This window comes from Artemia franciscana, chromosome 18, assembly GCF_032884065.1.
Source record: "Artemia franciscana chromosome 18, ASM3288406v1, whole genome shotgun sequence".
NCBI lineage: Eukaryota > Metazoa > Arthropoda > Branchiopoda > Anostraca > Artemiidae > Artemia > Artemia franciscana.
This window is the reverse complement of record NC_088880.1, coordinates 36,739,179-36,753,060: the sequence shown is the minus strand read 5'-3', so window position 1 is coordinate 36,753,060 and position 13,882 is coordinate 36,739,179. Positions and strand designations below refer to the sequence as shown.

The following is a 13,882-nucleotide window of genomic DNA, read 5'->3' as shown; positions in this document are numbered from 1 at the left end:
GAAATAAGTCGAAATTAAAAAAACTGTCCGAAACGGGTTTAATTAGTTTATGTGTGACGCAACTTGATTGCTCCACCTCCTAGAAGACTTTCATTTTCCCAAGTCTGTTTCTTTTTGGAAGTGAAACGGCCAACATTACATACATTGAGCTGCTAGTCATCCTTTGAGAATTGTACTTTTGTTGATGACTACAATGAAGTGAACATTACGTAATTTATATAAATTGCACAGATGATATGTTGTGCAAATTGAAGACTTAATTCCTGTCGAGAAGGGATTTGTGACTCTCACATTAGAGTTTTCCTATGCTCAAATTGTCACTGTGATAAATATGATCAATGGGAGAAATATTTACCCTGGTAGGATTGGATAAAACCTTAAACGTGAATTCAGTTTATTTTTAAGAAGATTATTTTTAAGAGTATACGCTTCAGTTGCTTGAATACCAAGACAGTCTGGTTCTTACGACATCACTGTGAAGATATTGGCTATTATAATTACAAACCTACACATTGCTTGAAATAAGCAAATTGAAACACGTGAAATTTATAATATGAATCAGAATAGTATTATTGACTTTACGAAGCGATATTCTAAAATAAAGTTACGCTATAATGTAGAAAATATGATCCTATTTTTGCATGCCAAGATGAATACAAGATGAATCCTGACAAGCTGCCGCCCCTTATAATTAACGATGCTTGCCTACACGAAGAAGAAGAAATCTAAAGGACACAGTGCTTTGTACATACAAGTTTTATTTATGAACAGATTTTCAAATATTTGTGACGCATTTCACTCTTAGGGCACTAAAACTTATATTATACTGGTAGGAGAGAGAATTTTCAACTAGAAAGTAGCTCAATCGAGGATTGTCACCATAAATGCCATAAAATTCGCTGTAAGTATATCTGCGACATCGAAAAAATAAAATAAAATCTCGCACTCGCTTTCAATTTTGAATAATGAATTTTCCGCTTTACTCAGAAGTTAATAATGTGAGGCGTGTAGAAAGAATACAATAGGCCAAGAGGTTCAAAAGATTCAATATTATTCACTGTTTGAAAGATGCGTAGCCTTTAAGTACTGTTAAAAATGGTGAGGGTATTGTTAACACTTTGAATATGGTCCAAAAAACCCAAGAGTATACAGTAGAACTTGTATTTGGACATGTAAGGATCCAAATTGAATACATTGATTATTTGATGTGTTCATGGTGCAAGGCCTAATAGAACACTTCATCGGGGGTAACTACCCGATCGGTTTCAAATTGATTTGGCGAGAATAATGCAATACTCTCCTCTAATGCTTCGGCAAAGGTAAAGTCTTAACGTACTGTATCCGTTCGAACAATAGTCGTATCCTGAGTACGGGACAAATCCAATGCAATGATAAGATGGTACTAATGCAAACATTTCTTTGATTATATAATTTCAAATAATTGTGGATCACGATCTATGGATTACATTGTCAATTCATATAAGGTCCTGTACGATTTATCAAACGATAGGTTGTAGAGTGGAACTCCATTTACTTTACATACAAGAGGTGAAAATCCAAATATTTCAAATTTATGTGGAGGATTTGTCTAAGAACCAACAACACTGGCATGTTTTACAAAAGCCAAACCAAGTTTTGAATTTCAACATTGATAAATGATGAGTCAGTGTAGGTAGGTTTATCTGTAGCAAAATGTCGTTGATTCATGATTGAGTGAAAAAAGAGTAATTTGATATTATTTCAACTAGCTCTTAATTTTTCAATTAAAAAAGCAAAAGAACTCATAACTTCTTTTATTTTCGTACATGAAGTATTGCCAAGGTGACAGAGACTTACATCGGGTGCAGTGCCAACTACTTTTCACAAAATAAAAAAGGACGGAGCAAGTTCTATTTTTATATCAATCTTAATATTGGGAGGCAACCTTTGGTATATTAAAATCACATGATTTATTTTCTCAACCAAGCGTAAATCTTTAATTGTCGCATCTCTAAGTATACTGCTAGTGTCAGTGTCCGTTTTTATATTTATATCCAATAGCCATGCCTCTCAAAAGCATATAGGACAATAGAGTCATCAACATGAATTGCATATAGCTTGCATAATTTGAAAGATTGTTGCTTGTGCTCACCAGCGTTCCATTATGTAGAAACTCAGTTGCCTATACAAATTGCGTAGTATACAATTTTGTATAGGATAGACCCTCGGCTGCATTCGGTTTTTTATTGTTAGACTTTTTGACAAGGACATGCAAATCTGTAAATGTGGAAGTGAAATCTATGACATAATTTTCACTGGAATAAATTTGGAAATGTACATTTTCAGAAATCAGTTGTTGCGGATAAAATTGTACATAGTAACGATGCTTTACACTCACATCAACATTTTCCGAATTTAATAAATTTAGGGATAAATACCTTCGAAGACCACACTGCCTTTCCATAAAATAGGGATGAAACCTTTTTATTGACAGTAAACAGATATAAAATTTAACTGGATATTTCGAACACATATACAGTGTTCATCATCAGCAGTAAAACTAAAAGACATGAATAGCCAGACACTGACGAACGACCCCAGTAATAGTTGATTCCATGACCTAATTGTCGTGGTCCGAGAGTAGCAACATAGCAATCAATATCTGAACAAACAAAAGTATTTTTCTAATAGTCATCTCACTGAATGGGTCGAAAATGACATGTAATCACAGTCAAACCTTTTGTTATTGCTAGAGAATAACCGAATTTACTTTCTAATGGTAACAAACAGAACTACAAATACAAAGTATTGACTGAAATATATTAAAGGTGCTTTATATTTTAGTGGTGACTGTATTCGTGAATGGTTTTCAATTCAAGAACCCGTAGAAAAGGAAATTGACATTACCGACTCTTGGCATCTCGAAAAAGAATGGGTAAGGAAATACACAATTCTCTGATGAGAAGCTGGGTGCATAATCTGCATATATAACAAGATCATTACCACTGAATTTTTTTTCTTAAATAAAACTATCTTTAAAACCAAAAACCTCACATAAATCCTCATTTAGGAATTTTTTTCATTCTCAAATGGATTGATAAAGTAAAGCCTCCTCTGTTCTGTTGAATAGTTGAACGTGAACCCACCCTTCTTTCGTTCCCGTTTGAATTTTACGTTTGGTTCAACAGTCTTAACTGTATCATGGGACTCTTGCAATACACTATAAAAATATTTCATATTTTTCAAATTTTCTAAAAACATTTTATCACGAGTTTGAATTATTTTCGTCAAATGGTTGTTTTGCCAGAAATTCAAGGTCCAAAAAGAAATGATCTGAATGGAATTTTAAATTGATACACACTCCTCCAATATCAAAGTACACTAACCGAACCTAACATCAATCCCTGACATAAATACTAAAAATATAGAATACCTGGTTTCTTGAATACATAAACACTGTATTTTTTTAAACAAACTATTTACAAAAAATTGACTCTTGAACATAATTACAGACATTAAAAACAACATAAAATAATCACTTAAAATAAATAGGACATCAAAAGGGCACTTAGTAAAGGGTCCACCCCGGAGTGCCGGACGAGACCGGATCCCTCCGGAAGACGCAACGGCAAGAACTGCGGCCAGAAGAACCCACTGCGGCGGCACGGGGGGATGATTTTAAATTCATAGTATAACATTTGATTCCGCTAGATTCCGCATTGATTCCGCTATTCTATAAAAAAAATATATAAATATAAATCAATAAAACCATGTAAAAACACTTAATATAAAAACACTACTTATAAAAACACTAGAAAACGAATAGAAAACAGACATTACTGAGCTCGAGAGTGATTGGGACCTTGGAGACTGAAAAATAAAATATATAAAAATATATATACATAAAAAAAACATGTAAAAACACTAAATATTGAAACACTACTTATAAAAACATAAGAAAACGACTACAAAACACACATTACTGAGCTTGAGACTGATCAGACCCCCTCCCATCAACTATTGAGCTTTCTCCCGACTGAAACACCGTCTATAATCTACACTTACATCTCGGTAGTAACCGTCTGGTAGTACTCTTACACCGTCCGCACGCACATAGACCTTGTCCGATATGGTAAACATGGCATTTTTCTCTAATCAAATTGGGTAATTTCTAAATTTTAAAAGCGAATGGCCAAGATCGTTGCTCTTGAAACTATATTATTTTCTAAACTGTTCCTATAAAAACTTATATCAGTGAAGGCACCCCTTTGTAGACATGTTTTATATCCTCGTTTCATGTTTGCACAGAGTAAACCTTTGGACTGATAAGCACACCTTTGGATATCAAGTCGCTCCCGTCTTGAATTAAAAAGAAAACTTATTTGCGGCCTGGCACTTCCCTAGCTCTGTGTAAATGGACTCCGTTAAAGAGCTAATGTGCGTACCATTTTCCAATTCATAAACAGATTATCTGTCTTAGATTTCAACAGGAGTGAATCAGTGTCTCCGAAGTACACTTGAACTTGTCCCTCCGCTAAGCATTGAAGCTTACACACATTGTAATAAAATTCCAACATGAGTCGCTTTGAAATTTCCACTATGGTACTGCCAGCGGCGATGTTTTTCTTTAAAATTACGCTTCTTTTTTTCTATGTAAAAGCACAATATTGGAGTCTATTATCGTGAACGATGTAAAATCCAGATCGACAGTGATTCAGACACATTGTTTTTGGTCAGTTACAGCGTCACAACAACTCCTGTTGTGCATACTCTCGCATATCTTACCAAAGGCTGAATTTAAAATAAGCTAAGATCTCTTTTTCACCCTTCGTTTTTGCCTCAGATCGTTTAAAGACAAATTTGTGAATAAACATCTTCATATATGGCTTTTGATTGAACTGGACGGCTTCATGGATCCTTATGACCTTGAAACCGTTGGCCAGCATCCACTACAAAAAAAACCTAAGGTATAAAAATTATCTTTAGGATGAAGGTAGGCAATAAGGTTTTGTTTTGAAGGTGTCCAGTGCATACCCTTGTCCTCTAAAAAAGATAAATTACAAGGACTCAAGGAATCCATAGACACCGGTCTATTTATGAACATGAAAACAAAGTCCTTTACCGAGTCATGAAGTTCCAGTGGTATTGCACTATCAATTTCAAAAACCATCCATGCGGTCCGTTCTCGTCAACAGTGTAAATGTCAGGGAAATCTACATCACAAGGATTGTCCAGCCATTTGTAATTCCCAAACGGCAAAATGTAGTGAGGAAATTGCAACGGATAAAGGGAGTTCATATCCAAAAAACCGCATTCGACATTTAAATAGTGCGTTGTCCAGTCGGGTCAGCTTCCAGGATACGATCTCTGTGAAAAACATACCCCCTCACAAGGAACACCCTACAAAGTGCTCATTCACGTGGGTTATAAGACCTATTTTTTCATCAATGATTCCAAGAATTAAATCCATCATCAGAGAAGGATCTGAAAAATAATGCCCCAAATCAGACCCAAAATGCTTGTAAATTTTATCCATGTTTTAACAGATAATATCCAACAACGTCAACACATGACTTACTCGGAAAATTTTATATTCTCCTCCCTCATTCTTACAACCTCCCATTGCCCCAACTTTTTTAGAAATTTCATAATCAGCAGTGGTGCATTGGCGTTCCTAAAGTGAATCATAAAACACATTGATGGTCACCAATTTTTCCTGACGTAGCCTCAAGATTGAGTTGTAGTACTCATACGGGTATATGTCCTTACACGTTAATAAATCAAACATTTCAACAGCTGGAAAGTGCTGTTTGAGGACAGAGACGCTATTAAAATCGTCAATTTATTGTACTTGAATGAGTTGGATTAGGGATTTTGGGAAGAAACTATAGGATTCTAAAAACAGAATTTATTCAATTCTGTATTTTCATTTTCAACTGTTGTCCAATTGAATTATAAGAGCAATAACTTTTCAGATGATTTTGGTATGATACTATAAGAAGAAAAACCATCTACCAAAGCGTCATCTACAACTTCATTTTTCTGCAAACATGACAACGCTGGTAATATGAATTTCAAATCATAGTTGAAATTTTGCAGGTAAACCGGTAGACAGTATTGTTGCTTAGCATTTGCATTTCGATATTTATGTGCAACCCACCAAAAGTCACTCCCCCGATAGAATAGGATTACTTAAATGATGATGAACACGGACTGTCGTATCCCCAAAACCCTCATCAAATTTTTTGTTGTCAACCCAACACATTGTCTTTAATTTTAATTGCCAACTCGACTTCTGCTGATAGTCATCAGATAATTTGTATTGCAAAGCTGTGAAATTGACTTATTAGCTGTTTAATAATTGCAACCATAGCTGCACCCACACAATCTTCCCTACCCAGGTCCCAAATACTTTTACCATTTGCAGGGTATTAATCGAGTCTCTGCCCGGGGGCAAAAAAGACTACAATAGCTTCATATTCTTTGAAACGATTCGAGTTTGATGGATCGTACACGTCCATGAGTTTGGCCTCGATAATAAATGCTTCCTTGTCGCTCTGCAAGAACAAATTTTGAAAATCCTTAAACCGCAAGATGCCATTGTCGTCAAAAAATGTCTCTACGGACTGGTACCCATGACGCTTGCAGTGCCTCAAATGATGATTCAATTTTAATTCAATAAGGAATCTTGTAAGACACATTGGGCAATAGTAGCATTCACCCCAGAGTCCTTTTTACATTAACTTAAAACCGAAACAAGGTGAAGAATAAGAATGAAATTTCCAATTGAATCAGGGTCTTTGGCGGGTTCGTAAAGAAGCTATACCCACTATTTCACTAGCTCAATGGACGGAGCCCTTCCTGAATATATTACCCAATTTTGATCTTGAAATTGCCCGTCTTCATATTCTGTATCGTACTGTAGCACTAAACCCGAATCTGTAAATACTCATTAGCCCTCTCATAAATGTCTATCCTCTTAAACCTTACTGGAAACTGTTCCTTTAAACAAATAAAGGCAACTTTAGAAAAATCAGACCCCTCCTCAAAATCTATTAACTGCCAAATTGCCCAAATATCTACTAATGTCCTTTGCCTCAAGTTAATGTCCTGCTATGAAGCCAAATGTCTTACTAACATCCTTTGCCTCAGGTTTATGTCCTGCCACAAGGTCCATGTACTTGAAGCAGTCCAGGCCCTCTAAATGTTGTACACCTGTACAGCCCTTTAAATCCGCATTTTATTTTCTAAAATTCTTTTTCCCTGCGCCATCCCTTAAAAAATTCTTTATAAATTTTTTGACATTTAAATCTGGATTTCAATGAAAAAAACTACTGACCCACTTCCATTTTCATCATGACTTTCCAACCTATTAAGAATACTACCCACCCAATCTGAAAAAACACCCCAAAATTGTACAAGTCCGGGTAAAGTGTCGGCATTTCTATTTGCAGGTAATGCGAGTACAGATCATCCGTCTTTTTATTTAAAAATGCTTTTAAGCGATGGATTCTTTCACGTTGTCCATCCCCACGCCATCATGACTTTCCAACCTATTAAGAACACTACCCACCCAATCCAAAAACACCCCAAAATTGTACAAGTCCAGGTAAAGTGTCGGCATTTCTATTTGCAGGAAATGCGAGTACAGATCATCGCCTCTCGAATGTGTTTTCAAGAAGTGCCGAATCTTACTATTTTATGAGCGTGATATTACTACCAGATCCGTATCCGTAATACCACCAGTAGGAGTTTTGAAGGGGTCTCCGAACTCAGCTCTAAAAACATAGATATTTCTCAAAGCGGTATCGGCAAGGTAAGTATCAGGCAATAAAGATGGTGAACCAGTACCTCTTTGTTGGTTCCCCATATCCCTGTGAGGAGTGGGCGCGTGTTTATCCATTATCCTCTCGACCTCGTTAGGTGGCACTTGTTTCAATAGATTGTCTAAAAAATCTGCATCGAGGCCAAGCTCCATCAAAAACTATATACATCAAAATTAGTGGAAAGTTTCTTTCAACCAATGTGCTCATCCCCAAACTATAATGGCCCTCGCATTCACTATTCTTAGGGGATGTACATGAATTGTCATGGAACTAGAGTGGCGGCGACAGGATAGCCGTCTCGATGTACGCCCCTGGTGTAGGTGCAAAAACTGGTATAACATCCTAGAAAGTAAAAAGAGCTTATCATCTCAGTGAATCACTCTTCATTTCATCCTGTAAAAGAGTTTATATTAGGCTGAAAAGAGAATACATTAAACTGAAGAGTGACCCTTCGGATGTATTGAGACCATACTACCACCTAAAGGTGTAATGATAAGAAATGGCCCTCTCAAAGGGGTCCCTTCGGATGTATTGAGACTTCACTACCAGTTAAAAATTTATTGGCCGTGCATTGGCATCCAAAGTGAGACTTCGGGTTCAACGAGCCCCTCCCCCACACTACCAACTATAAATTTAATGAACAGAAAATACCAATTAATTTGCACCTCTTTACGTTTCAGCTCTCCTAATGTTTTAAAGGGCCTTAAAAACTTACTGAGGGGGTATTTATATACACTGCGGCATCTTTCTTCTTCCCCAGAGATATTGGTTAGCAGATTTTTTAATCCATGGTGGGAGATAATCGTTGGTGGTCTGGAAACAGAATACAAATTGTTATTCCCTTTGAAGTATTTATAATTCTAAGCTGTGAAAAGAATGTTAATCTAAGGCTCCTCAACCCAATTCAGAACTAATATGCTGAAAAAGAATATCAATCATGGGACCCTCAAATCCCCTCTTCAAAAAAATTTTAATACTAAGATGCATTATTTTTAGAAGCATGAAGATCTTAGTTAATTGCAGAATAAAAAGTTTTATTTTTAGCTATTTCCCTGGGATCTCCCCTCAAAAATATAGTGAGGGCCACCTGATATTTTCCCTTATTATTAAATTGAAAATAAAAAACCCATTATTAATCTTGGGATTGGGATCCTCAAATCCCATTCTTAGAACGCAAAATTTTCAACTGTAGAATGCAGGATCTTAAAAAACACCTTATTTTGAAAACACTACTAATAGCTAAAAGCATGGTGAAAAGTACATTTCCTTTAGGACCGAGGGGGTTCTTAAAACTATCGAGGAGGGTCCAATAGTAAATAAAAGTACATTTCCTTTAGGACCGACGGGGTTCTTAAAACTATCGAAAGATCCGTTACTTTTTAATTTAATATCAATAAATTTATCAATATAAATTCGTCATGTCATTTATGATACATCAATAAATTTTATTTATTACGGAATTTAATGAAATTTTATTTATACCCGTATACATCAACCGTTTAGCAACCCCAAAGTAATCAAACACTTGGAAAACAATAGGGTCTATCACTATATTAGCTCTATGACTATCTATCTTGGTTCTACGGCCCTAGCAATGATGCATGGACAGATAGTAGATAGACGTATCTATTGACAAATGAACTAACCTCCTTTTTATACAATCTTAATAAGGGGGCGATTTTTGCCAGATTTTTCTTCTCACTCAATTGGACTATCTGTCTTGGTTTTTTGTACAATTAGCCATGACTTGATGCCAACAACTATTCCATTATAATTCAAAAATCAACAAAGTTTGAATTAAAATGAATCAATATTCATTAATAGTTCCAATTCAAAATTTAGTTTTTAGCGAAATGTTCTTCAAAGCTTCAAAAAAATAGTTTTGTTTTTAGGATAAGCCAATAGAGTTAACCCCCCCCCCCCACATCCTAGGTATTCCCCCCATAGAGTAAAAACATCAAGAAATATCAACAAAGTTTACTTACATTAATATCGAAATCCCCATCTTGCATGTTGGGAGTAGAAGCTCAAATCTGGGTATACACACCTTATGTTTTTGGTGGGATGAGGGTATAGACAGAGAGGCTTACCTGTTGAAACCTTTGATACATATCAGTTTTATAAAATTTAAGGTGTGTCACGTTCAAAATTGTATGTAAGACTAATGACATTTCCGTTCTAATACCTGTTTTTACCCCCCGAGGAACAACTGGAATAACTCGGTCTCCCGTTAGGATAGTAGTGAACGACGCTTCTGTTTTCCGGGAAATGACAGGATACCAACAAGCCTTCGTTCCATAGAATCAATAGTCTCTCTAACTATTCTGCTCGTAGAAAATGGCGGATAGTTTGCTCAAAATAGTTGGCGGGAAAGCATGAATGTATTAGGATGATGTATGGACTATGTACCAACTTGGAAGGAACCTCTGAAGGTTTTTCCTGGCCCTCGCGGTTTTTTTCAATGGAACTATTAAAACCATTTTCAAAAACCAAAGTAACTATTATGTATCACCCAAAGAAATATTGATTTGGTGGGGCCCTTTAAGGTTTTTCGCGACAACCTTAGGTTTTTAACCATAACAATCAAAGGAAACAAGATTTGGTGAGGTCTCGTAGATTTTTAAGAGAACATTCAAAGAAATACCAGGATAAAGATGCTCCTAAACGTTTTTCAAAGAATCAAAGAAACTATTATGTATCATCCAAAGATGTCTGATTTGGTGGGGCCCCAGATGGTTTTTCCCCAAGCCCTTAGGTTTTTAATCATAAGGATCAAAGAAAACAGAATTTTGCAGGGATCTCCTAGGTTTTTAAAAGAACATTCAAATAAATCCTCGATTAAAAAAGAATCCCCTGAAGGTTTTAAAAGACTCTATTTTGTAACAACGACGGTAATTATAGAGTAAGGAAGACCTGGCCCTCGTAGGTTTTTAAAACACGCTTCGTTTAAAAACATTCCTTATGACGTAACAAACACCTGTTGGCTGTCATGGAAGGAGAGACGGATGTCATCGGATCCAGGGATTGGGTTCCGTTTAAAAGCAAGGCTCCGTTTAAAAGCAGGAATAGGGTTCCCTTTGAAGTAATCATGCTGTCACAACTGTTGTTTGGTGTTTTTGACAAATTTATAAACTTACACGAGTAAAATCCTTTATTTCTAAATTTGCTTTGATTTTCCAAGCTTCTTGATGTGGTTTAACATGTCTCATTATATGTTTCCATATTTCTTCCATTTGACTTGATACAAATAAGCTAAAATTAGATAAAAACAATTAGTTCGGTTAAATTAAAAGAGTCGATAATTCCTACCTACAAGCACCAGAGATATCCCCTTGTGAGGTCACTCCTTCCAGTAATATTTGTCTCCCAAAATACAGTTTCTCTCTTGAAAAAACTTGCCTCCAAGGCCCAGACAAATGTGCAGGGGCCTGACAAAAGTAATAGGCCAGGCTGATCCTATAATACCAAATCATAGATAAGAAATGAAACTAGACCAAGACCTATGTGCACAGATCTGAGATAAGGAGGCAGGGATGCCGACTAAGGTTATAGCCTCAGCCTACATTTATTCAGATTTTACATAAAAAAACGACGGTACTTAACAGGCAAAAGGAAAGAAATGAGAGGATTAGAATCTTACTTTATAATTGGTAAGTGAACCTCCCTCTAAATTCCCAATCTGGGATCATGGATTCGAGTCTGAATTTAGTTTTTTTTTTTTTTAATCGAGAAAATGTGTCTTGTCTGACAAAAGTTGTATTTATGAAGAGAAAATCAACATTTAATTATTTTACACTTGTGCGAACTTATGAAGAGCCCAACTTAAAGGAGGTAGAGAATCGCTTATCCAAGAGATTATTTTCAGAGTTGTAATTTGGTGAGTCTATCCTATTTCGTCTCACGGTCAAAAGTGGTATTAAGCTGCACGACCCCCGAGCAAAACAAGAGCTAAAGAGATTTCTACTGAACGAGTAGGCCGGTAAAGACCAGTACACACACGTCTATCTTTGCAACCAGAAACTGCTTGTTTTTTTCTCTCTGAAAAGTATTATTTAGGCAGTGATATAGCATACGACTAAAAAAATGGATCACTGTCACAAGAATTTCACAGCTGATATATCAGAAAAGCAGACATTGATAAAGCCCGTTGGTCAAGTAGCACCAAACATTTTTTTTGGTCACTTGCACCTTGCCAGTTTTCAAGTTAGAAAACGAGCATACAACTGGCCTGTTTGCCCGTAATTGAGAAGGCAATGATATTATTACAGTCACCAGGGGCATGGAAGAAATTCCTCCAAATTTACACCTGGCTCCATTTTGATGATGCATTGTCTAGCAGTTTGTAGAAAACTGTCGATAACTTTACTCTCCTTTAAACATTGTCACCATATATGAGACGCTTGTTGGATATACAGGCAAAGGTCGTTCCATTGTGAACATTCCTTTAATCCGACTAATAAGGTATTAAAATGTAGTGCCAAACCAACCCCTATACTTTCTATCTCTGTAGTATGTTCATTCATAGAGGAAAGAAGACGGGGTTGTTAGGGCCGATGCCGACCAGATCAGCTTTTACTTTGACAATGGTAATCTCTAGCCCAGGCAGAAATATTACGACCGACAACATCCTGGTATATTTCTTTTTGTCTCATGGATGGGCTTCTGAATTGGAAGTTCACCTCCGTCGTTACTGTAAGGAATAGAAAGCATGAAACACCATCCAGGTTCCTGTCAAACAAAACTCGCAAAGATGCAAGTTCCTTCACTGGCTTCAAAAGTGAAAAAACAGTAACTTCATACGCGCCAAAGATAAGCAAGGCCGTAGTACTGTTATCAATCATTCAATTTACTACCAAAATACTAAAAAAAAACTATTAATACCTCTGGATGCAGAAAAGACTCTATGCCCTTTACATGTAGAGGGAACAACTATAGAACTAAACCAAAAAATGAAAAAAAAAACACTAACAAAAATTTAATCAACTGAAAAACTGTCACAAACTTATAAAAACCAACCAAAACCAAGAGCAATATCCCTTCAACGAATCCGGTTAAAGTCCTACACCTGAGGACACAAATATCCCACCATTCCGAAGACACATGTAGGGGGTATACTAGAAGCCAACAAAGTTACCAACCCTTCAAACCTAGTCTGTCGAGTATCTGCTCTTGCCGTTGAGATAACAGTTTCCAAAAACAATGTTTTTGGTTGCCAAGAGTATTGTCGTAGTACTGCAGGAGCCCCATACCGTAAATGCCGCATCTCAATGTTAAAGACTCCGGAGTTACGAATTTGATTGCCAAAAATATCGTCATTCTACTGCGAGAGCCTTGAGTCATTTTGGCCTTGAGTCTTGGTATAAAGAAAGAAAACCGTCCAAATTATTATCAATACTTGAAGTTTTAATGCGGAATCTCATATAGAATTGAAAGATGTTCGTAATTTGTGTATTTTTTGTCATATGCTTAGTGAAAGGGGTCGGTTTTTGCTATAGTTTTGGTTTATCAAAAAGATTTACTATCTATTTAGTTACCAAATCAGATGTGATTACATATATCATCACTAGTTTTTAAACTAACCCTCCCATCAAGCCATTCTTGAACTTTTGAATTCAATCCATGGATTATTTTCAAACGTGGACCATCAGGGGAGGATGAAGAGAAATGTCGAAACTAAAAAGAGAATTAAAACTGGCTTCGGTTGGTTAGCGGGCTTAGCCCTTGAGGCAAATCTTATTTATTGTTGATTCGATAAACTTTTTTAATTTTTTTTTATTTTTCAACTCAAACTTTTTTCAGCTTTTAAAAAAATGACATTAAACATACTTATAACAAAAAAAATTCATTTGTGATATTCTTACGTAAGCCATACTTTAATAAAGGAACGCACGCTGAGAAACATTCTTTGATTTTGATAATTGAACGGATTATTAGCAGGTGTTTATTATGATTCAACATAGTGTACTGGTAATGAGGCTGATATAGGCAATTTAACCACAGGACATAACCATAGGACAATAGTTTGTATTAAACTAGTAAAAACTGCAGGCATAAATCAACGATTTGTCTTGCAATTG

The 13,882-nt window shown here is 36.0% G+C and overlaps 1 protein-coding gene across 1 annotated transcript in view; it reads right to left on the bottom strand.

The window, feature by feature from the left end:
* Positions 1 to 13,882, bottom strand: part of LOC136038967 (uncharacterized) — a gene marked incomplete at its 3' end in the record, with an annotated part of 90,041 nt that overhangs the window by 55,236 nt on the left and 20,923 nt on the right. The window contains 1 exon segment of the mRNA XM_065722486.1: positions 10,943 to 11,057. Coding sequence (XP_065578558.1) covers positions 10,943 to 11,057 — 115 coding nt within the window.